General features: G+C 43.7%; 1 protein-coding gene across 1 annotated transcript in view; it reads right to left on the bottom strand.

The window, feature by feature from the left end:
• Positions 1–637: 637 nt before the first annotated feature.
• The window catches only part of FAM83A (family with sequence similarity 83 member A), a 54,070-nt gene continuing 27,949 nt past the window's right edge, over positions 638–26,758 (bottom strand). Inside the window, exon 4 of the mRNA XM_075827965.1 lies at positions 638–1,297. Within this exon, the coding sequence (XP_075684080.1) occupies positions 760–1,297 (538 nt within the window). The 3' untranslated portion in view covers positions 638–759. The remainder of the gene's footprint in view (positions 1,298–26,758) is intronic.

Here is a 26,758-nt window from a genome sequence, read left to right as displayed (position 1 = left end):
CATACCGAATAATTCCAGGTCTCACCTAGGGTTGTAAACCTCAACTTTTCTAAAATTTTATGCAGCAGAGAATGTTTAGTATATCATTGTGCCAGGAAAAGTGGCAGTAGACCTTCATATAGATGGCGTTCAACCCATCTTTTTCAATGCAATTACTCTGGGAAACTGGTGTGATTGCATGGTTACATGACCCGCATTGTGTACTTAGTCCCAGAGAGCCCCTCTATATCTATACATAATCTAGGGTTAGAGAATAATGACTAATCTGTGTTCGGGCAACTTCCCTGCAAAAATGCTACCCAAAATTTCAACACACTGCCAGAGTCCATTGGCATTATACTGCCCCTCAACCCTGAAGTCTTATGTAAGTCAACTGGAACAGAAGTCACAGTATAGCACAGACCTTTTACAGATATTAAAACAAGGTACCCCTATGAATGAAGACCTTCAAGACCTCAGGTTATAGTTATGACCCCCATAGTGGTAACTTACACAACAGTACACTGACATCCCACAAAGTTTATGACAACAGTCCAAAAAAAGCAAAAACATTTAGTAAAAAATAGGCAATCAATACTTTTTGGCTGCATTATATGAACACTGGATCATAAAGAGACTTAAGAATATTCAGAAGTTGTTCATATTTGTGGAGAACATCAGTATAATAGACACTTTTTTATAGCGCACTGTTACTGTTTGGTTAGGGAATTATCTTTCAGTGCATTCTGTGTATGTACATAATAATATAGTCCCTTGGACTTAAGTCATTGTCGGCTTAGAGAACCATCTCCATCCTTGGGTGAATCTGGATGTTAATTCTTCTCTTCGGGTTCTCATGGAGCGGTAAATGTTGTTATTGTTGTTGAAGAGATGTGTTGGGCTTTCTGGTAGATAATTCCTTTGGTAGTAGTTCACTTGGTAGTTGGTTTGGGGTGGAGGAGACCTCAAAGAGGAGTAACCATGGAAGGAATTTATCCTTTGAAGAGAAGACTGAGTCGGAGTTGTGTACGAAGGGGATAATGGGCGTTGGGAAAGTTGGGAGATGCTGGTGGCTGAGGAGCTGCTCAGAAGGTCCGAGGTGGTGTTGGCGCTCTCCTGAGTGCTGCTGTCCGTTATGGTGCTCATGACGCTGTCCTCTCTCCTTAATACTGGCTGCATTGGAGCTGGAGACTTTAATCCCATCAACGGTTTGGATGAAGCGTAGAGATGTCTAAACTCCTCATCAAACAACTCAACAACCTCACCTGTAAACTTGGTCAAAAAGTTTCTATGTACTTGTCCAGAAAGCCATGTAAAGCTGAAAACACAAGAGAGTACTACATTAGTGTCACAATTTGGTGAAGGCTCAGATGTTTTCTTATTTTTGGAACATTTAAAGGGTTACTAAAATTTCGTAAAACTTCAGACATGTCATAGTGACATGTCAGAAGTTTTGATCAGTGGGGGAACCGAGCATTAAGACCCCCACCGACCGCTAAGACGAAGAGTCAGAATCGCTCGGGTGAGCGCTCGGCCGCTTGGTTTATGATCGTCTTTTCTCGTAAAGCTGAGGTAACGATGTACGCACACAATAGAGAGTGTATGGGCCCGTACACCGTTACATCAGCTTTCCGAGAAAAGCCGAACAGAAATCAAGCGGCTCAGTGCTCACCCGAGCGCTTCTGCCGCTTCGTTTTAGTGATCGGAGGGATCTCAGTGCCCAGACCCCACCAATCAAAATTTCTGACATGTCAATATGACATATCAGAAGTTTGATGAACGTTTAGTTACCCTTTAATATTAAAATGGCATACAGATGTAGCAGAGCTGAGTTTGTAAATTGGCACCACTCATGATTTTATGATGTTATCGGTGGCTTTACACGTGACTGCCACTAATCCAACTAAATTATCTTATAGGGATATTCTTAACTGCTGTGGATATGCCACAAATATCTGATAGAGGGGGGGGGGTCATAGCTCTGGCACCTGCACCTATCTCCAGAACATGGGTCATCTGACCTCCCCATGTAAGGTGGCCACAGGCCGTCACATTCAGTTGGTGAATGAATAGAGAGGTGGCCGAGCATTTCCATTCACTTCTATAGGAGTTATGGAACCAGTTGAGCAAGCGACCACGTTCTCGATATAGGAGCGCGTCTCAGAGGTGGATATGCCGTAGACATCTGAGTTGGGAATAACCATTTAACCATTTAACTCTGCTACTTCTTGCCTACACAAGCCCAAGACATTATCAGGAACGGTTTTCAAGTTCTAACAGCAAGCAGAGATCTTGAAACACAAACTATATTAGTACGCCGAATAGGTTTTCATTACACAATGATTTCGTTTTAGTTACATAAAAATAGAAAATCCCTTGATAAAGTCAAGTAAAATTTGCATCCAAGGGCATCTTTATGGTAGCAATAACAGTCGCACCCTATAAAAAGTCAGTGAACATCATCGGGGACCATTTCAATGGCTGTGTGCACCTTCCTTTGAAGGTAGAAAAAACAAAAAACATGCATCTCCGCATGCAGAAAAGTCGCCAACATTGGACTAACATTACGCATTAGATATCTGGTCATTAGCGGCAGGAGAAGCTCTTGGCGCCCTGGGCAGTTGTTTCCAAATTTGCCCCTTTCCGTCACTGATGTGATAGTTGTGTCATGATCAACCATTCAATTAATTGCCCCCCTAACCCCCCCTCAACACACATCCTTAGCATTCTTATTCATAATACATACCCCCATCCCCTCCTTTTATTTTAAGCCATGCCTCTAATCCCACCCAATCACACACGGTTCAGCCCACACAGTATCATGCTCCAATAGTGCCTCCCACATAAAGCCAACATAGATACCCACATACAGTTTAATGCCCACACAGATACCCCCATACAGTATAATGCCACACAGATTCTCCCATGCAGTATAATGCCCATACAGATGCCCCCATGCAATATAATGCTTATACAAATTCTCTCATACAGCATAATGCCCCATAGCTGCCCCATACAGAAAAATGCCCCCATACAGTATCTATGCCCACACAGATGCCCGATGCAGTATAATGCCCCCATAGCTGCCCCATACAGCTTAATACCCCCAAAGCTTTCCCATACAGCATAATGTCCCCATTGCTGCCTCCATACAGTATAATGCCCCCTAGCTGCCCTTATATAATATAATGCCTTCTTAGCTGCCCATAGTGCTAGTGCCCTCGTAGATAGTGACACAGTGCCCATGTAGATAGTGCCCATGTAGATAGCATCACAGTGTCCCCTGTAGATAGTGCCCCTATATAGTGCCACAGTGTCCATGTAGATAGTGCCACACACCCCTTGAAGATAGCACCACTACCCCTGTAGATAGCGCCATTGGGACTCCCTCTAGGAGTGGAATTCTAGCCAGAGCTCCTAGAGGGAAGCCCTGATATCACTGTCCATATATGGACAGTGACGTCAGTGGCTAAACCTTGAGCGGAATCCCCGTTGCCGACTCTGGCTGGGGATTCTGCTCCAGGAGGTGCCCCTGACGCCAATCTCCATATATGGACAGTGACCTCAGGGGTTTCCCCTAGGAGCGGAATCCCTGGCAGATCATCGGCAACAGGGATTCCATTCAGGGAGTAGCCACTGACGTCACTGTCCATATATGGACAGTGATGTCAAGGGCTTCCTCAAGCACAGTGCTTAAAGTAGTGCTGTGCCCGGGGAGTCCTCGGCGAGCGGTGGAGCTCTCTCTGCTCCTCCGCTCTGAACTAATTCTGAAGCACGGAACTGATGGTTCCCTGCTTCAGAATTGGGTTCAACCGTATCTGCGTCCTGAGGACGCAGATACATTTGACAGCAGGACATACCCCCGGCCGCCCGGGACAGCGGGACACCGCCCGGAATACAGGACGGTTGGGAGGTATGATTCCTTATATGTTAAGTTCTCAATGCAGAGCCATATCTGTGGTCATATCTTGCGGTTCCTGCTGCACCTCTCCAAGCTCCATCCCTCTCACATTTATATATACATTATTCGATTCTGCAGGGAAAAGTTATGTCATTCAATGGGGCTAGTCATTGTGCAGAACTGCTCTTTTTCGGCAGTATTGCCCATTTCTGCCACGGAGCATGTAATTATTACATGTTGGATTTGCACTAATTATGCAGAAGCCGGAGATTTTATGGACTTGCACAGAGGCGTAGCTTGAAGTTCCTGGGCCCCAATGCAAAATCTGTAACCGTGCCCCCCCCCTCATACCATGTCCCATTTAAAATATTGGTGTCTTCTTTTGTGGCAGAGGGGGCTTTGGGCCCTTTTTTGGTACCAGTGCCCGGTATGAATGCTACCCCTGCATTCCCTATAGTTATGCCCCTGGATTTGTATTTGCATATAGATTTGCATATGGAAAAAAAGATCATGAATCGGTTTAAAGAGGAAGAATAGAAAAAAATAAAATTCTCCGCTGCAGTTCTAAGAGTGCGCCCTCCTTTATATGGTTGCAGAGCAGATCTGAGACCTTCTCAATTTTCTGACTATCGACGCAAGAATGCAAAAGTCAAAGAACAATATACTGCTGTCAATGACTGGTGGTTATGAGCATGTAGGAACAGAGACCCCGAGATGGGGATAATCTTATCAACACTTTACGTGCCTCTAACATTTATTAACCCTGAGGGAAAACCAAGCCACAAGTATTATTATAGTACATGTATAATGGTGACAGCTCAGCTTCAAGAAGAAGAAGACGACGACACAGAGGAGAGGCGCCTGTGACATCATCACACCCACAGGGCCATGGTGGCTATGTATAGGAGAAGTCCATCATTATGCTTTTGGAGGTTGTGAAATCGACGCAAACACGTGTAGTACTGCAAAACAACAATGCCAACCAGTGAGCCACCAACTGCCCAAGAGAGTCGGGGGTTTAGCCCCACAGTTGTTGCTGGGCCCATCTTTATGTCACATAGGCCCCCGAGATGATAGCAGTGAAGGTTCTCGGGATCCTGAGATGTATTTTATTGTCAGTGGGTTTCTTATATAATATATTTTTTTTTTATGATTATGGGTTCTTGCATTTCTTTCCAAAACACACACACATATATTATATATATATATATACACAGTTATTAGTGTCCATGTATAAATATAGCATTACAGGGATGGGGGGATGGGATTGCCTTCAAAGAGGACCTGTCATCTGCCCAAAAAACTGTAGTTGACATCACAGTTAGATTGCAGGCGCCTCACAGATTCTGATTCTTTTTTTTTTTCTTTTCCAGCCCCCACCGTTCCTGACATATCGGTGTCGTTAGTTTTGGTGCCCGATATGTAAATGAGGCCTTTGACTGTCAAGTGGGTGGTTACTCCTTATCAAGTGACAAGTGTTACCCGCTCACTTGAGAGTCAAAGGCCTAATTTACATATCGGTCACCAAAACTAATGGCACCGATATGTCAGGAATGGTGGGGGCTGGAAAAAAAAATAAAAGAATAAGAATCGGTGAGACGCCTGCAATCTAAGGGTATGTGCACACGTAGTTACCAAAAACGTCTGAAAATACAGAGCTGTTTTCAAGGGAAAACAGCCCCTGATTTTCAGACGTTTTTTGAGCAACTCGCTTTTTTCGCGCCATTTTCGCAGCGTTTTTGACGTCCGTTTTTGGAGCTGTTTTCATTGGAGTCTATGAGAAAACAGCTCCAAAAACATCCAAAGAAGTGTCCTGCACTTCTTTTGACGAGGCTGTATTTTTACGCGTCGTCGTTTGACAGCTGTCACATGATGACGCGTAAATGACAGGTCGTCTGCACAATACGTCGGTAAACCCATTCAAATGAATGGGCAGATGTTTGCCGATGTATAGTAGCCCTATTTTCAGACGTAAAACGAGGCATAATACGCATCGTTTACGTCTGAAATAGGTCGTGTGAACCCAGCCTAACTGACATATCAGCTGCAATTTTTTGGGCAGGTGACAGGTTCTCTTTAAAGCGGTTGTAAGCAAAATAATGTTATTTTTTCTTTAATGTGGGCGTTCCTGAACATAACAGGGCAGAGCTTAAAATGGGCTTAATTTGGGATTAAAATTGTGATAATTATGCATATTTTAATGCATGATGTAGATTTCTTCCGTATTTGCTGCAATGCAAGGAGTGAAATATGCTGCAAAATCTGGGGCTCAATTTACCACAGCACATGATTCGCTGCTAATGACAACGGCTTTAGGGTTGTATCTGTCATCACATTGTTGACAGATTCCAACTGATAGTTGACAGCTTCTCTAACTAAAAGAATAAATCACATTGCACTCATTACAGACCAACCACAGATCACCAAGAAAAGACAGCTGCAACCCCAACCCCTAACATTACTAACCCCTAACCCTACTAATCGCTAACTCTACTAAACCAAAACCTAAACCACAAATCCTGCTAATTATAACCTTACTAAAGCTAAGCCCCTCACTCTACTAACCCCTAACCCTTCCAATCCCTAACTCTACTAAACCAAAACCTAACCCACAAATCCTGCTATGCCTAACCTTACTAAAGCTAACCCCTCACTCTACTAACCCCTAACTCTACTAATCCCTAACTCTACTAAACCAAAACCTAACCCACAAATCCTGCTATGCCTAACCTTACTAAAGCTAACCCCTCACTCTACTAACCCCTAACCCTACTAATCCCTAACTCTACTAAACCAAAACCTAACTCACATATCCTGCTAATTCTAACCTTACTAAAGCTAACCCCTAACATTACTAACCCTACTAATCCCTAACTGTACTAAACCAAAACCTAACCCACAAATCCTGCTAAGCCTAACCCTACTAAACCTAAACCCACTAACCCCACATTCTACTAACCCCTAACCTTACTAACCTCTAACTTTACTAAACATAACCCTACTAACCCGTATTTCTACTGACCACTAACTGTACTAAACCTAACCCTAACCCTTACCCCACTAAACACTATCTCTACTAAACCTAACCCTACTAACCCCTAACCAAATAAATCAAACACTAACCCACAAATCCTGCTAACCCTGTAAACCCCTAACTCTTCTAATCCCTAACTATACTAAACCTAACCCTACTAACCCAAACCCCTAACCCTACTAACCCCTATTTATACTAACCACTAACTGTACTAAACCTAACACTATTAACCCTAACCCACTAACCCCTTAACCAAATAAACCAAACACTAACCCACAGATCCTGTTAACCCTAACCCTACTAACCCTAACCCCCTAACCCTTATATCTACTAACCACTAACTCTACTAAACCTGACCCTCTAACCAAATAAACCAAACACTAACCCACAAATCCTGCTAACCCTAAACTATATGAACCCCTAATTCTTCTAAAGCCTAACTCTACTAAACCTAACCCTAACGCTACTAACCCCTAACTCTTCTAATCTTTAACTGTACTAAACCTAATACTACTAACCCTAACCCACTTCCCCTTCTAACCCCTAACCAAATAAATCAAATACTAACCCACAAATCCTGCTAACCCTAACCCTATTAACCACTAATTCTTCTAACCCCTAACTCTACTAAACCTAACCCTAACCCTACTAACCCCTAACTCTACAAAACCGAACCCTACTAACCCACAGATCCTGCTAACCCTACTAACCCTAACCCCTTAACCCTTATATCTACTAACTGCTAACTCTACTAAACCTAACCCTACTAACTCCTAACCAAATAAACCAAACCCTAACCCACAAATCCTGCTAACCTTAAACCGTATTAACCCCTAAACTCTACTAAAATCTAACCCCTAACCCTAACCACTAACTGTACTAAACCTAACACTACTAACCCTAACCCACTAGCCCTACTAACCCCTAACCAAATAAACCAAATACTAACCCAAAAATCCTGCTAACCCTAACCCTATTAACCCCTAATTCTTCTAACCCCTAACTCTACTAAACCAAAACCTAACTCACATATCCTGCTAATTCTAACCTTACTAAAGCTAACCCCTAACATTACTAACCCTACTAATCCCTAACTGTACTAAACCAAAACCTAACCCACAAATCCTGCTAAGCCTAACCCTACTAAACCTAAACCCACTAACCCCACATTCTACTAACCCCTAACCTTACTAACCTCTAACTTTACTAAACATAACCCTACTAACCCGTATTTCTACTGACCACTAACTGTACTAAACCTAACCATAACCCTTACCCCACTAAACACTATCTCTACTAAACCTAACCCTACTAACCCCTAACCAAATAAATCAAACACTAACCCACAAATCCTGCTAACCCTGTAAACCCCTAACTCTTCTAATCCCTAACTATACTAAACCTAACCCTACTAACCCAAACCCCTAACCCTACTAACCCCTATTTATACTAACCACTAACTGTACTAAACCTAACACTATTAACCCTAACCCACTAACCCCTTAACCAAATAAACCAAACACTAACCCACAGATCCTGTTAACCCTAACCCTACTAACCCTAACCCCCTAACCCTTATATCTACTAACCACTAACTCTACTAAACCTGACCCTCTAACCAAATAAACCAAACACTAACCCACAAATCCTGCTAACCCTAAACTATATGAACCCCTAATTCTTCTAAAGCCTAACTCTACTAAACCTAACCCTAACGCTACTAACCCCTAACTCTTCTAATCTTTAACTGTACTAAACCTAATACTACTAACCCTAACCCACTTCCCCTTCTAACCCCTAACCAAATAAATCAAATACTAACCCACAAATCCTGCTAACCCTAACCCTATTAACCACTAATTCTTCTAACCCCTAACTCTACTAAACCTAACCCTAACCCTACTAACCCCTAACTCTACAAAACCGAACCCTACTAACCCACAGATCCTGCTAACCCTACTAACCCTAACCCCTTAACCCTTATATCTACTAACTGCTAACTCTACTAAACCTAACCCTACTAACTCCTAACCAAATAAACCAAACCCTAACCCACAAATCCTGCTAACCTTAAACCGTATTAACCCCTAAACTCTACTAAAATCTAACCCCTAACCCTAACCACTAACTGTACTAAACCTAACACTACTAACCCTAACCCACTAGCCCTACTAACCCCTAACCAAATAAACCAAATACTAACCCACAAATCCTGCTAACCCTAACCCTATTAACCCCTAATTCTTCTAACCCCTAACTCTACTAAACCTAACCCCTAACTCTACAAAACCGAACCCTACTGACTACTAACCATTCTAACTATTCCAAACACTAACCCACAAACCCTACTAACCCCAACCCTGCTAACTCCTAACTATTACACCTAACCCTGTTAACCCTAAGCACCAAAACCTATTAACCCCTAAGAAACCAAACCAAACACAATCCCACAAACCCTACTAACGCTAACCCTGAATAGTCCACCTCCTTGTGTAATAATGCAAACATCAGTAGTACTTATTTTATTTGAGCCATAAACAAGGCATGGGTAGTAATGTCTTATGCCAAGTCTCCTGCACAAAGAAGGATCCACAAATCGCAGAAACAGACTACCGTATTCCTTGTACCCACAAAAAGTGGGGTTCCTGCAGCTGAGTTGGCCTTCTCAGTGTCCGGGTCCCCATATCAGCCGCTATTCCTGCTGCGGGTATAGTATGCCCATGAGCTAATGTTTTAATGGAACACAGCTGCAGCAGTGCCCACATAACAGATACAGTCCGCAACAGTACCCTAATAACAGAGGCAGCCTATAAAAGTGGGGAGGAAGAGGCCTGCTACAAAAACAATGTCTGGGGCAATAGATGTAAATCTAAGATTTGTGTTGCGTACCCCCTAGTATACTTTTACTACAGGTTGAGAAACTATGCCCAAGATCAAGCAAAGTAACCAGCCAAAATATTTTGTGTACATTTTTTTAAAAACATATAAATAAAAAACATCCTAGAAAAGATTATATATAATTTGTATAATTATTGAATCAAAAACATTCCAATCATATTATGCAATTCCTCCACTTTTATCCAACGCCCCCCCCCCCCCACCCCCCACTGAGACGATGAAATGTTCTTCACACAAATTAGCGAATGAAAGGAATGGAACATATTGAAGCGCGTGTTTGTATCTGCGCCATACACCTGTACCCATAAATTAGTGGAATGATGGATAACCATGCCAGCTGCAGAGGCTACACCCAATCCTGGCACATACCGCTGGAGTCTCTGCCAAGAAGCACATAGCAATTCTGGACTAGAGCCAATATAATCATTTCTCAGTGACAGGAGAGGTGTAAATCAAAAGCATTTAAGAGAATGAAAGATTTAATCAATAAATGAAAGAACCAAATTAGCTGCGCTGCACGACAATGTTGATAAATCTGTATTTAGCTTGAAAGGTGTGAAAAGGAAATGATGGATGAAGAGAAAATACAGGATCCACATTGTACAGGACAACAAGGATTTTGGACTTATTAGTGGTACACGCAGATCTAAAAGGGGGGGGGTGAGGGACATTAGGACCTTAGGGAGACCAAAAGGTGACACTGAGTGACCCATGTGCAGGTCCGGTTTTATAGAGAATGGGGCACTGGACAACGAGCAAAGAAGACGTCCTAGAAGTCCTCAGCCCAACTAATACTACTACACTGCCATATAGGAGCAAGATAATACTGCCATATACAACTCACATAATACCACCAAATAGTGGCCAAATAATATGCAGTATCCAAATAATACTCCCTTAACCCCTTTGCGACATGTCACGTAACTATATGTGACAGCCAACAAGGGGGGAGTATGGAGCAAGTTCACCGGCTGAGCCCACTTCATACTCAGCGGGTGTCGGCTGTAACATAAAGGCGATGCCTCACTGCAACGGCCAGGATCGAAGATAACTCCGATCCTGGCCATTTAACCACTTAGATGCTGCCTTCAATAGCATCTGCGGCATCTCAGCGTTAAAAAAAAGGGGGCAGAATCCTCCAGCAGACCATTGGCCCCCCCGCTACGCAATCGCAGGGTGCCATTGGTTCTCTATTGCAGGCCCCCAGGTTTACCATCTTTCTGCTCCTATTGAAAAAATATTAAAAGTTCAAAAAAGAGGGACTTTTCCCATTTTTTCCCTAAGGTAATGTTAAAAAAAAATAATTATGGAATTTGTATCGCTGCTTCCGAAAAAGTTCCAAACTACTCTAATATAACGTTATTGCTGTTTTTTTGGTCACCTTAACTCCCCCAAAAAAATGTAATAAAAAGTGATCAAAAAGTCTTATGTACCCTAAAATGACCTCACACCGCCCCAATTGATGGAAATATAAAAAAGTTATGGCTCTAAGAATAAGGCGACACAAAACAAATGTTTTTTATAACAAACAGATTTTTCCTTGTAAAACAGAAAAAAACGATATAAATTTGGTATCACCGTAATGGTATTGACCTGTACAATAAAGATTTGTTCCCATTTCACCCCACAAAGAATTATTTTTCCGTTTCAGTACGTTACATTAAATAATGTCATTAAAAACTACAACTTGTCCCGCAAAAAAGCAAGCACTCATATGGCTATGTCTACGGAAAAATTAAAAATGTTTGGATTTCGGAAGGCGGGGAGGAAAAAAATAAAATGAAAGAACGAAAATTGGCTGCATCTCTGAGAAGTTAAAGAGCCCATAAATGCTGCCATATAGTTCCCACAGAAAACGGCAATTGGTTTTAGTTTACTGCTGGTTTCCCATCCTCAGAGCCACCAGGTTGCCACCCTTTAAAACCGGCCCTGCCCGGGTGTCGGAGGAGCGGAGGAAACGGCAGAAGTGACCATACATTTTAAACAGTGATCAGTATGCTTACCCGTCGTATTGAGGTCAGAATAAAAAAAAATATTATGCATTTTATGTTTCTTTCTTATTCTTACATTTGACTAAATCTTTTTTCTAATATTTGAAATACAAAATTAAGATTAGCTCAATTTTAGATGGTGATTTATTTTCACAGTGTAAGGATCAAGCTCATTTTAAGCTTCCGGACCACACAACCTTTTTTGGTTTCTTACTATTGCAGAATTTATTAAAAAAAAACTAAAAACTTTTTTATTGACACAGCTGTGTGAGTTTTTGTACTTTCCATACATACCACCTTGAGATATCTGTAGTGTTTAATTTTTATGAATTAAAATTTTGGGGACAAACAAATAAGAACTCAAAAAAGTCACTAGGTATATATTTTATAGAACATGTTATGGCAATATTAAGAGGTTATATAAAATTTAGTTTTGTGTGTTTTTTTTTTTTTACTTTATTGTTTCGTTTTAATAGTACTTTATTGTATTTTTTTGTCCCATTAAATGACTGTAACTGTACAATCTGTTTTTTTTTTTCCTCCGTTTCTTTTTAAAATTACAATATATTATAGAAATATGCAAAGGAATCTGTTGGGGCATATCACCAGTATATATAATAGAAATTTGAGGGTCAGGGTATATTCACATGTCAAACGAAAAACGGCTGTAAAATACGGAGCTGTTTTCAAGGGAAAACAGCCTCTGATTTTCAGCCGTTTTTTTATGCATCAAGCTTTTTTGATGCATTTTTTTACGGCCGTTTTTGGAGCGGTTTTTCTATTGAGACAATGAAAAACGGCCCAAGAAGTGACATGCACTTCTTTTTTACGGGGCGTGTTTTTATGTAACATTTTTACAAACAGCCACGTAAAAAAAGCGCCCCGTCGGAACGAAACACCGTTTTTCCCATTGAAATCAATGGGCAGATGTTTGGAGTTGTCCAGCCTCCGTATTTTTTGTTGTTTTTTTGGGGCGTTTATGGACCAAAAAATGGTAGAAAATAAGCCGTGTGAACATACCCTCAGTGTTAACCATAAGAGAACTCTTGGGCATCTTAAGATAATCACAGGTAAAAGAGGTTTCCCCCCCCCTTATACAGTGCCACGATCAAGTTTGATTGCAGCACTGAAGGGACTAACTGCAGGTATTTGGCTTCCGTCCAATTCTGCAGTGCTCGCATGATCACCTTGACGTAAGAATATGTGGCGGTACCTTAACCACCTCAGGTCCTTTACATACGATTACCTTGAAGCTGTGGCTAGGGGATTAAAGGAGTTATATGAGATTACAAAAAATGGTCTGTTTTATTTTTATTATTTTTCCAGAAACAGCGCTGGCCGTGTCCATTGGTAGCGGACAATAGGGCTAAGATGCAATACTAGACACAGTAAGGGCATGACCAGACGTGGCATGTTTCTTCCGCCACAGTCCGCATCAATGGCGCACATAATCTGCGCTGCAGATTCTGTTGCGGCTTTGCCTAAAATGTGCAGTAAATTGATGCGGACTAGCCGTTGCGTATTGAGGGGAAGAGGGCTTCCCTTCTCCCTATCAGTGCAGGATAGAGAGAAGGGACAGCCCTTCCCTAGTAAAAGTAAAAAGAAATTGATACTTACCCGGCCGTTGTCTTGGTGACGCGTCCCTCTCTTGACATCCAGCCCGACCTCCCTGGATGACGCGGCAGTCAATGTGACCGCTGCAGCCTGTGATTGGCTGCAGCCGTCACATGGACTGAAACGTCATCCTGGGAGGCCGGACTGGAGGAAGAAGCAGGGAGTTCTCGGTAAGTAGGAACTTCTATAGTTTTTTACAGGTTGATGTATCTTGTGATCGGAAGTCACTGTCCAGGGTGCAGAAACAGTTACTGCCGATCGCTTAACTCTTTCAGCACCCTGGACAGCGACTATTTACTGACGTCGCCTAGCAACGCTCCCGTAATTACCGGTGCATACACGTAGTCACCCGTAATTACGGGAGCCCCATTGACTTCTATGGGCCTGCCCGTGCTGTAATAACGGCCCGTGATTACGGGCGTTTTTACGTTCGTGTGCATGGGGCCTCAGTCTGGCTGTAGACCTAGAAATACATAGGTCCAGCCAGAATGAAGAAATGTCATGTTCGTAAAACCAATACGCTCCGCAGCACACATAACATCTGCGGATTTCATTGCGGAATTTTGAATCTCCATTGAAGTCAATGGAGAAATTCCGCAATGAGTCCGCAACAAGTCCGCTACACGTCCGCAACAGCCAGTGTATGCTGCGGACACCAAATTCTGCACCGCAGCCTATGGTCCGCAGCGGAGTTTTCCGCAACATGTGCACGAACCCAACTAAAAAGCAGTGGAAAGCAATGGAGAAAATGTTTGCTGCAGATTTCCGCAGAGCAATTCCGCCACGTCTGGCCATGCCCTTAGGGAAGGTTCAGACATGACAGAATTTTTCCCGCGGCAAATGTTGCTGCAGATGCGTTGCGAATTTGCAGCAATATTTTCATATTTGACAGGTAATTCAGACGTTGCAGATATCACAGCGGACTTGCCACAGATTTCAGTTTTTGCATTGCAAATGTTGAAATCCGCAGTGAAATTCCGCAACATAATGTGCATGCTGCGGAGGGAAAATTCTGCGCCGCAGCCTAAATTCCGCACTGTTATTTTCCGCAATGTCTGAACTAAGTTTCCTAAAAATGTATAGAAAACAATGGAAAAAAACGGCTGCTGCAGAATTCCACTGCGGCAATTCTGCCACGTCTGAAAGTGCCTTTATGAACATTAGTTGCGCTGTTTCTGACAGCAAAATAAAATGACGGAAACAAAGAAAAAAAACTGACCCTTTTTTTAACTTTGTTACTAAATACTAGTTTTTGTCATGTCATCTAAAAAAAAAGATCATCATATTTCCCCTCTGAAGGAACTTGAATGATTTTGACTTTTTGGCATCATCTTGTATAGAAATAACCCTAAGCTAGGAATTAATATATCTCAACAATCTGAATGTTGAGCAACATTCCGGACTTTATTTTATAAATATTTCAGGTAAAATTTCATGAATCATCTTTCCTTTCAGCCAAAATGATAAATTATAATTAGAAAAAATCTTTCTATTTACAAAAATTTTCTATTTAACAGATGACATTTTTAACACAAAATGAGAGGACACGGCACTTAAAAATAAAATGAAAAAATTATATTTTTTACACCATTTACTGAAAAGCAAGAACTAGTTAGACGTCTGCACATGCCACTTTGTTTATTGTCATGGTGACAATCAGTGCTAAACAAAACCCCCAATTTTTACGTATTTATTTATTTTTACGCTTTATGTCATATGTTAACACTAAGGGTATGTTCACACGGCAGCCTCCGTTACGGCTGAAATTACGGAGCTGTTTTCAGAAGAAAACAGCTCCGGAATTTCAGACGTAATGGCAAGTGCAGGCGTTTTTCGCAGCGTCCATTACGGATGTAATTGGAGCTGTTTTTCCATGGAGTCAATGGAAAACGGCTCCAATTACGTCTCAAGAAGTGACAGGCACTTCTTTGACGCGGGCGTCTTTTGACAGCGGCGCGTAAAAAAAATGACCGTCGGCACAGAACATCGTAAATCCCTTTCAAATGAATGGGCAGATGTGTGCCGACGCTTTGGAGCCGTATTTTCGGACATAATTCGAGGCTAAAACGCCCGAAGGCTAAGGCTGGGTTCACACACTCTACTTACGGACGTAATTCGGGCATTTTAGCCTCGAATTACATCTGAAAATACGGCTCCAAAGCGTCGGCACACATCTGCCCATTCATTTGAAAGGGATTTACGATGTTCTGTGCCGACGGTCATTTTTTCTACGTGCCGCTGTCAAAAGACGCCCGCGTCAAAGAAGTGCCTGTCACTTTTTGAGACGTAATTGGAGCTGTTTTTCATTGTCTCCATGGAAAAACAGCTCCAATTACGTCCGTAATGGACGCTGCGAAAAGCGCCTGCACTTGCCATTACGTCTGAAATTCCGGAGCGGTTTTCTCCTGAAAACCGCTCCGTAATTTCAGCCGTAACGGAGGCTGCCGTGTGAACATAGCCTAACCCCTAAATACTGAAAACTTTTCTTTTTTGCAGAACTAGTTGTACCTTCTTTTTATAGAACTTTTATATCATTTACCGATAATGTTAAAGATTTTTAGGTTGTTTCACTAAAGATGATACCAAATATTTGTATAGTATTTGATGTTTTGTATTAAATGTAAAAATATTGGGGGGCATTTCTCATCTTGTTTGCGTTGCTTTTCTTGCGTAATGTGCAACAGTTTTCAGATTTAACAGTCACTTGTGCCATTTAAGGATAGATTTACGCCCCCCCCTCGTCATTTCTGAATTTTGACGCGCAAAGTAGGCATGGTTACAGTGTCGTACGAACAAACGTCATATTTTGGAAGGGCGTTATTTTAAAATGTTGCAGTGTTGTCAGAAGTTTTGATCGGTGGGAGTGCTGAGACCCCTACCGAATGCTAAAACAAAAGGGGAAGATGCGCTCAGCTGAGTTCTGCTCCCCTTTATTTCTGATAAACTTTGCTCTGAAAGCAGAGCGAGCGGGGTATGGGCTCAGTAGAAAGTGTGTGAGCCCCTACACTGCTGCATCCAACATTGGATACATTTCGAGCAATTTGCACCATCGAGGAAGAAAAGCAAAGGGCAGAAAAGGGGAGTAAAAAAATCCTCTGATGATACAGGCCCCCCATTATCTTTGTGTGTGGTTTTTTCCTCACAGTTATTAGTTAGCCCTAGCCTTTCAATAAACCCTGAGCTGTCTATTCATGTGCTGTAGGGTAAAGGGTTAAGCCTGCGCCACGTGGCATCAGTGTGCCTTAATAACACAGGGCAGATCCCCTGAGAACTCCTGCCTGTGTTGTAATATTATGACAAGGGTTACAATACTAACACCTATCATGGATGAAAGAATTGATGACATCACCAAGTTTTCCTCTGTGACATCAAAAGGTTGTCCGAGGTTAGAAAAGGATTCTGATTGTTTTTTTCAGCGTCACCCCTGTCCATGGGCTGTGTTTGGTATTGCAGTTTAGCCTCAATCATTTAATTGCAGCAATACCAGAGGTAGACTATAGACAAGTGTGGCGCTGTTGCAGCAAAAAAGCAGACCCTATTGTGCAATCCCTTTTCACCAAAATAAATAATCCTTCAAAAATGAAGCCACAAACTAATTGCATTTGCCCCTTTACCCTATATGTTTGTGGTCTCTGACCTGTGGCTCTCCAGCTGTGGTGAAACTACAACTCCCACCATGTTAACGTTCCTCCTCCTTGTACGCTCCCTATGACCCCATCACTTGAAATATCTCACAGTCTATTATTTATATATTTCTCCCACCACTCATACAACCAGTCATTTCTTTATGTTTTGACAGTATAATTGAAGTGTCAAGCTGGGGACATATGCAGGTAAATGATTGGAACTCCCTCATTGTGATAGGTCCTTGGCATGTCGATCTTTATATATGTCATGCAATCATTTCCTAGCGGGCTGAAGACAAGCGCTGACACTGGCTGCAAAGTTAAAGCTTGTTAGTGATTTTCCACATGTCATAGGCGGAGCAGCCCAGGGGTATATGTCCTGTCATGCATGTACTCAGCTCTGCTGCATCCTCCCCCACTGCTCGTTCTACAGTATATTCCTCACTGTGACTCTGAAAAACTGGTTAATAGAACAATTTGGATATTATTACTAATATATCAATATTATCCGGTCACTCAAGAAGGAGAGAAGTTTTTTGACAGCATATTATATAACATTTGGTTAAAAAAATGAAGAGTTAGGACCATGCAAATGTTAAAGCTGTGTAAATGGAGGCACATGGGGGGCGTATTACAGACTCAGTGATCAGCCATGAGGCACCATAGTATTCTCTAATAGCAATGCTTCTAAGGGAGAATGTTTCCTATATTCGGTGGACCATGCCACGATTGACTTCCCCATAGGAAATCAGTGATCCCCCCCCCCCCTCTGTCTAACCGGTCAGATGCCGCATTTGCTATTGACTGTGGCACCTGAGGGGTTAAACAGCTGTGATCGGAGTTATCTCTGATCCTAGCCGTTGCAGTTGGGTGTCAGCTATATGAAACAGCTGGCACCCATCACGTATGGTGCAAGCTCAGCTCCTGAGCTCTCATTATATTGTGACACATTCATGGGGCTTAAGGGCTCCAAATCCACTGCTTTCCTTCATACAGCCATAGAGTTCAATGATAATATTCTGTCTGCCTGCAGCCACCACTAGGTGGAGCTTCCTGTAGACGGCTCCCATTATACTTTAAGATTAGACGGTATGTTGTCCATGTGACCACACTGTACTGTACATGGTAATCACTTCCCTAGTCCTGCATCTAAATACCCTGGCCAAGGCAAAGTGGCTTGTTGTTACCCCTTCTGGCATCCAAAACCGGAGGCATAAACCTGGGGCGTAGCTCGCGACCCCCATACCAGCTAAACCCCTGGGGTTGTGGGCATATAATGCACTCATCCTGCTACAGGATCTGAATCATCTCAATGAAGGAGCAAGCCCCTAACTCTTCTCTTCACCGATCGGCCTATATGTACATGCGAGTATAAGGTAACTCTATAGGAAACAAAGTTCTATCTTGTATGCACCCAGGATGATTTAGGACAGAGGCCGTAGTGACAAAACTAGACATTCGCATCGTTAATTATCTTCAGTCCTCTACTATGGAAGCCCATTCCACTATGCGTAATTAGAACCTCTGCAGCCCCGAGCTTCCCCCTAGGAGGACCATGGGAGGTTATTTATATATGTGGTTTGTTCAATGTCAAAATTCGGTTCTCAGGAATCCTAATATTCATGTAGCTACAGCCCGAGGTTCCATTCAATTTAAGAAAACGGCAGCATACAAGCTTTCCATGTATTTGGCAGGTTCTGACATTAGTTTAGTTGACCCTGAGTGTGAAAAATAGGCGGCCAGTTTATATAATATCATCCTCCGAAAACAAGTTATAAGTGTGAGGAAGCCTGGAGCTAAGACACATGTGATAGGTGATTTTGAATAGACCGGTGCACAGACTATGTTGGGGCGTAGAATATCAACATTGAGCCCAGTGTTAGAAGAAATTGTTTGTTAGGAGAAATCATGGCTTGGTAACCTTTATTGGAACCTTAAGTCCTGAAGATTCTTCTGTCTACTGGACCACAATGGCCTGGTCTCCTAAGGCCTCATGCACATGACCGTAGTCATGTGCACGGCCGTGATTTTCGGGTCGGCCGGCCGTGGAGTGTCACCCATGAGCCGCACGTAAATCTCGGGCCGTGCACATGGCTGCGTCCATTATTTCCTATGAGCCTGGACCGCAGAACACGACCGTAATAAGACATGTACATTATTTCTGCAGTCCAGGCTCCTGGGCCATGCACGGACCGTGGAAACCACGGTCGTGTGCATGGGCCTATAGGAATGAATGGGGCCGAAATTCTCCAGTGGATTTTCGGGGGAATTGCGGCCGCAAAAGCACGATCGTGTGCATAGGACCTTAGTCTACTTAGATACAGGCTCATAATCACAAGGCAACAAAGCTCTAGAGCAGAGGTTCCCAATCTTTTGGACCTTGTGAGCCACATTAAACTAGGACTAGGTCGTGAGCCACATTCCAAACATGGAGAAACATGTGACGGAAGTGAAGTAAATGGTATTGCATGTTGTAGAGTGGCACAAACTGAAGAAAATATGTAATATACCATCCAAATTGGCACTGTTTAGAGGTAAGGATATGTCTCCAATATTGTCAATTTGGAAATCTTTTTGTAGTCAAAGCCTATGGTCATAACTCAGAGATTCTATTGCGAGCCACACAACTTGAAGTTATGTGCCACATGTGGCTCCCGAGCCACTGCTTGGGGACCACTAGTCTAGAGCACAATAAGCTTAGGAGCACCAGAACGTGGCCTTTAAAGGAACAGTGTCACCAAAAAATGTTTTTTAATATCTTAAAGATGTTAGTGCTTTATTAAAAACGTTTGGAATAATTTGTGTGTTTGTGTGTTACTTTTTTGTATTTTTACACTTTTTCTTCCCTATGGGGGCTGCCATTTTTTTTTCCATTTCTGTATGTGTCGATTAACGACACATACAGACATGGAATACGGCAGCTCCAGTCCCATAGGGACTGCGAACGGGGCCCGTTCCATCCACTATCGTGTACGCCGCTGTGTGGGAACGGCGCATGCGCCGCTCCCACACAGTTCAATTTGAAATGCGCGCCGTCCGGCGCCATTTTCCTGTGGACCGGAAGTCGCGGCCGGACAGTAAGATTACTACTTCCGGTCGCGGCTTCCGGACTTGTGCACATGGAGCAGCGGCAGCAGACGGAGCGGATGGACCGGAGGGGGCGGCGGCGACTGGAGCAGGTAAGAGATTTCTATGTATGTTCGTGTTTCAGTGTGTGTTTACTACTGTATGTTAACCTACTACACTGTGTGTTAGCTCAAAAAATGGCGACACACAGTGTAGGAGGTTAGACCGTTCAAACCCCTCGTTTCTCCCGGCACTAGCCAGGATAAAGGAGGGGGGGATTCTGAGAGCTCACTAGAGCGAGGGATTTTTACCCAATTTTGCAGCATAAAGCAATGTGGTTGCTTTACCACATGCAATGCTGCAATTTTGGGAATGGCTCCATCTAGTGACCAGTGCTGGTAAATATTATAAATTGAATCCAATTTATAATATTTCCTGACTCGTGGAAAAAAGAAATAAAAATTAGAACAATGTTTAATCACCTATACACTGATTGTTTAACTAAAAAAAAAAAAACATGTTTTGCTGGCAACACATTCCCTATAAGGCAGGTAAGTGACCACTGGACACCAGGAACTGGGAGATATAACTTAAGGACACCAGGGTCTGCCCCACTGTGGTGGATGTTATTTTGCAATAGGAGCACCACTAGAAGAGACGTAACCTGAAGCTCCCGGGTCCCAAAGCAAAATCTATACAAGGGCCCGCCTCCTGCCATGTGGCACTGATAATACTGGAGTCTTCCTATGTGGCAGAGGGGCCTTTCGGCTCTATCAGGCACCAGGACCTGGATGCGACTGGTACCTCGGCACAGCCTATAGCTACACCCCTGATAACTAGAACAAGATGGGTAATTTGTGATAAATTAATATCTCATGAAATATATTTTATTTTTAAAAAATATATGAATTTATTGTGGGATTTGGAGATTGTAGGTAACTGCACCTTGTTATTTCATATGTGTAAAAGAGTAACCCACAAGCTGAAACCAAACACTTTCTGCACCGCTAAGTCATTTAAGTAGTTGCAGGGGATTCAAGGATTTAGTCTGGATTCTATCAGGAGACAAAAGGCCATTTCCCCAAAATGAAAAAAATATCCTGATTAATATATAAGTTCTGTAGTTGTCCTCTTGGGTGACGTCTTCTAATATTTTGAGCTTTGTCTTTTTATACTGTTACCTCTGCACCTCCCGGAGCTACACCCCGATGAGCTCTCTCTAGAAGTTCTTATGATATGAGATGGGACGGCAACATTAAGGACCCGGCTAATTTTGATCTTTTTATTTTGCCTCTTCAAAGTTGCCACTCATCATTTAATTGCTTTTAATTTCTTTCATATATTTTATTAAATGTCGGAGATCAGAAGTTTCTCTGCCGTTAGAGCAGAAGTGCGGCTAGGATTTGCATCCACATTCTTGCTAATGGCTCTGCTCTGCCCAGGGGCGTTGCTGGTGTCTTAAAAGATCAGAGGCACAAGCCCCGAAAAAGAAATAAGTTTTTACATACATCGGAGATAGCATATATATAAGACTAAGGCTCCTATAGCTACACCGCTGAATAGAATTGGATGCATTGTCTCAGCATACGATATCATACATGATAGGCTTAGATACATGGCCCCAGCAGACAGTGTCATACATGATAGGCTTAGATACAGGGCCCCAGCACAGTATCACACATAAAAAGGCTTAGATACATGGCCCCAGCAGACATTATAACACATGATAGGCTTAGATACATGGCCCCAGTAGACAGTATCACACATGATAGGCTTAGATACATGGCCCAAGCAGACAGTGTCATACATGATAGGCTTAGATACAGGGCCCCAGCACAGTATCACACATAAAAAGGATTAGATACATGGCCCCAGCAGACAGTATCACACATGCTAGGCTTAGATACATGGCCCCAGCAGACAGTATCACACATGATAGGCTTAGATACATGGCCCCAACAGACAGTGTCATACGTGATAGGCTTAGATACAGGGCCCCAGCACAGTATCACACATAAAAAGGCTTAGATACAGGGCCCCAGAAGACAGTATCACACATTATAGGGCTCATTCAGACAAGCGTGAATCTCGTCCGGGTGCTGAGCGTTGATACAATGCACAGCACACAGACCCTTTGGTTTCAATGGGGGCATTCACACATGCAGGAGTTTTTATGCAGCGACTGTCCGTTGCGTGAAACTCACTGCACGTCCTATATTGATGTATTTGACGCACCTAGTCACCCATTGAAGTCAATGGGTGCGTGAAAACCACGGACAGCACACGGACGCACATCCGTGTGCTGTCGTGTTTCACACATCAATTACAATGAAAAAAACACATGCCAGACGCGAAGCACACTGATGCAAAACGCAAAGCGCACAACCAGATTTACACCTGTTTTTTTACGCACGTAAATCTCTCACGCTCGTGTGAATGTTGACTTAGATACAGGGCCCCAGCAGCAAGTATCCTTGTACTAAACCTCAGGGGCAAATTTGGCATTTCTGGGGCAAAGTTATGTATTGGGGCTCTAATCAAAGACACCTGTAGAGCGTTCCCCACACAATGCCCCCTGTATATAGTGTCACAACCCCCCTGTATGTTTCCACACACAGTACCCCTGCCATGCAATCCCCTTGTAGACATTGCCTTGTAGTCCCACATACCCACCTTATCTCAGCAGACAGTATCACACATGATAGGCTTAGATACAGGGCCCAAGCAGTAAGTATCCTAGTACTAACCTATGTTCACCCCCCCAAAAAAAATGTGTGTGCGTGTATGTATATGTGTGTATATATATATATGAGAGACAGCACATCTATAGCACTATGACCCTATAGCTATGGATAGGATTAGATACAGTGGCTTAGCAGACAGTATCACACATGATAGATTAGATATAGGGACCAGCTCGCTGACATGGCGGCTCCAGCGCTGGACCCAGGAAAGGTAAGTATAAGAATTTCTTTGCTTTTTTATGTGTTACTAATTATTTTGGTGTGTTTGTGTTTTTTTACAGGTTCGGTTGTTGGACTACTTTGGATTCGAGGACTACTTCGATTACAGCTTTTTTATTCTCAATAAAATGGTTAATGAGAGTTGTGTAGTTTTTTTTAATTTCAATAAAATATTTTTTCTATGTCTGTATTATTAGGGCATGACCACACGTGGCGGATTTCCTCCGCAACTGTCCGCATCAATGCCGCACAGAATCTGCGTCGCAGATTCTGCTGCGGATCTGCACAAAATGTGCAGAAAATTGATGCGGACTAGCTGCTGCGGACTGCGGGAAAAGTGCTTCCCTTCTCCCTATCAGTGCAGGATAGAGAGAAGGGACAGCACTTTCCCTAGTGAAAGTAAAAGAATTTCATACTTACCGGCCGTTGTCTTGGTGACGCGTCCCTCTTTTGGCATCCAGCCCGACCTCCCTGGATGACGCGCCAGTCCATGTGACCGCTGCAGCCTGTGCTTGGCCTGTGATTGGCTGCAGCCGTCACTTACACTGAAACGTCATCCTGGGAGGCCGGACTGGAGACAGACGCAGGGAGTTCTCGGTAAGTATGAACTTATATGTTTTTTTACAGATACATGTATATTGAGATCGGTAGTCACTGTCCCGGGTGCAGAAACAGTTACTGCCGATCGCTTAACTCTTTCAGCACCCTGGACAGTGACTATTTACAGACATCTCCTAGCAACGCTCCCGTCATTACGGGAGCCCCATTGACTTCTTCAGTCTGGCTGTAGACCTAGAAATACATAGGTCCAGCCAGAATGAAGAAATGTCATGGTAGTAAAACCAATACGCTCCGCAGCACACATAAGATCTGCGGACTTCATTGCGGAATTTTGACTCTCCATTGAAGTCAATGGAGAAATTCCGCCATGAGTCCGCCACTGCTCCGCAACAGACAGAGCATGCTGCGGACACCACATTCCGCTCCGCAGCCTATGCTCCGCAGCGGAATTGTACGCATCGTCTAAACGAACACTGCTAAATTAAAGTGAAAGTCAATGGAGAAACGGCTCCGCTGCGGATTAACGCTGCGGAGTGTCCGCAGCGGAATTTAAGTGAAATTCCGCCACGTGTGAACCCGCCCTAATAGTTATTACTACCGCTTTAGTAATGGCTGCTGTCTGGTTGACAGCATCCATCACTAAGGCGGGGCTTAATGTTAGCTGGTGAAAAGGCTAACACTAACCCCCATTATTACCCCGGTTCCCCAACACCACCAGGGGTAAAGGGAAGAACTGAGTAGAACATCTGTAGTAATGGTCCGGTACTGGGGTGGCTGCAGGCTGGTATTATTAGGCTGGGAAAGCCAAAAACAGTGGGTAATTTCACCCTTGTAATGCTAGGCTGTGGCTGCTGTTGTGTTGTATCTGGCTAGCAGGGCGCCAGCCGCCACACTGCAAGAGGGGCGCCAGTGGGTGTGTGTATCCCCGTGCCATTGCAACTACCAGCGGGTCAGTGGGTCTGACCGAAGATTCCACTCCAGGAGAAGCCAATGACGGCATGGACACAGACGACAGGAGCTTCTCCTGGAGTGGAATCCCCAGTCACAGCGTCGGCAACGTTGTGACCGGGGATTCCGCTTCAGGAGTTTCCCCTGATGTCACTGTACATATATGGACAGAGACATCAAGGAGTGCTCCAGGAGCGGAATCCCCGACCACACGAGGATTCCGCTCCTTCACGGAGCTACAGTGGCGCTATCTATACTGGAAGGGGGGGGTTGCGATCTACAAGGGGGCTGTGGGCTGTGTGGCACTACCTACAGAAAAGGACAAATGTGCAGGAGCACACAAAATACCCAGCTTTCCCGACTATTAAATAAATGTGTGGAAATAAACTAAGATATAACTTTTATTTAATCTAGCTAAAAGGATTAATCCTTTTAGCTAGACTAAATAAAAGTTATATCTTAGTTTATTTCCACACATTTATTTGATAGCCCTGGGTATTTTGTGTGCTCCTGCACAGTTGTCCATTTTTGAAAGTCTATTGCCCACCAGCTATCAGGGTCAATTCATAATCCTTGCACTACCCACAAGGGGGCTGTGGGCAGTGTGGCGCTACCTACCAGGGGGCTGTGGGCTGTGTGGCACTACCAACCAGTGTGCTGTGTGGCACTACCAACCAGGGAGTTGTGGACTGTGTGGCACTACCAACCAGGGGGCTGTGTGGCACTCCCTACCAGGGGGCTGTGGGCTGTGTGGCACTCCCTACCAGGGGGCTGTGCGGCACTCCCTACCAGGGGTCTGTGCGGCACTCGCTATCAGGGGGCTGTGTGGCACTCCATAGCAGGGGGCTTTGCGGCACTCCCTACCAGGGGGCTGTGTGGCGCACTCCACAGGGGGCTTTGTGGCGCACTTTACAGGGGGCTGTGTGGCACTATCTACAAGGGGGCTGTGTGGCGCTATCTACAAGGGGGCTATGTGGTGCTATCTACAAGGGGGCTGTGTGGTGCTATCTACAAGGGGGCTGTGTGGCGCTATCTACAAGGGGGCTATGTGGTGCTATCTACAAGGGGGCTATGTGGTGCTATCTACAAGGGGGCTGTGTGGTGCTACCTACAGGGGGACTGTGTGGTGCTACCTACAAGGGGCTGTGTGGTGCTACCCACAAGGGGGCTATGAGGCGCTACCCACAAGGGGCTGTGTGGCACTACCTACAGGGGAAATCTGTGAGTGGTGGGCTGATGGTCATTTTACTGTGAGTGGTGGGCTGATGGTCATTTTACTGTGAATGGGGGGCTGATGGTCATTTTACTGTGAGTGGGGGGCTGATGGTCTTCAAGTGGTTTCTGCCTCTGACCTCCAATTGAAATACCTGCAGCGCTCGTTTGGGGCTTTTTTTCCTGCGTCTTTTGCATTTGCTTCAACGGCTTAAGAAAAACCACAAAAGAAAGGTCACACAACTCTGTTAGTTCCTGAAGGAATTTTGAGGCAGATTTTTTTTGCCTTACAAAAAACGTGTGTGAACATACCCTACGAGTGTCGTGCTTGTTCTTAGCCGTTTTCTGTCTTTCTCAAAACAATTTTGGTAGGGGCCCTGAGGAAATTTTGTTTTTCCAGTGCTGCCTCGAGTCCGAAAAGGTTGGGAAACTCTGTAATAGGCTACAGGATCCCGTCGTGGAGCAGCTCAGTGAGGTACTAGGTGAGGTACCTAGATGAGTACAATTTTTGTTTTTGTTTGGGGGCACTGTCTACAAGGGGGAGATGGGAGACTGTATGGCACTGTCTACAAGGGGGAGGTGGGGAACTGTATGGCACTGTCTACAAGGGGGAGGTGGGGGGGCTTTATGGCACGATCTACAAAAAGGAGGTGGGGGATTATGGCACTGTCTACAGGAAGGCTATATGGCAAAATCTACAGGGGGCATTATACTGTGTGGGGGCCACTAAGCGGACATTATACTGTGTAGGGGTACTACAGATGGCATAATACTGTGGGCACAATTAGAGGACAAAATACTGTGTCCTTGAAGGGGTTGTAATATATTATTAAATATTATTATTATACTGTATGGGGGCACTAAAGGGGCATTATAATTTTTTTATGGGGCATTTTTATGGGGCATTTTTTTAATGATGGGGTGGGGCGCCGAAAGATCATTTTGCACAGAGCGCCATCTATCCT

This window comes from Rhinoderma darwinii, chromosome 5, assembly GCF_050947455.1.
Source record: "Rhinoderma darwinii isolate aRhiDar2 chromosome 5, aRhiDar2.hap1, whole genome shotgun sequence".
Taxonomy (NCBI): Eukaryota; Metazoa; Chordata; class Amphibia; order Anura; family Rhinodermatidae; genus Rhinoderma; species Rhinoderma darwinii.
This window is presented reverse-complemented; position numbering and strand designations above follow the sequence as displayed.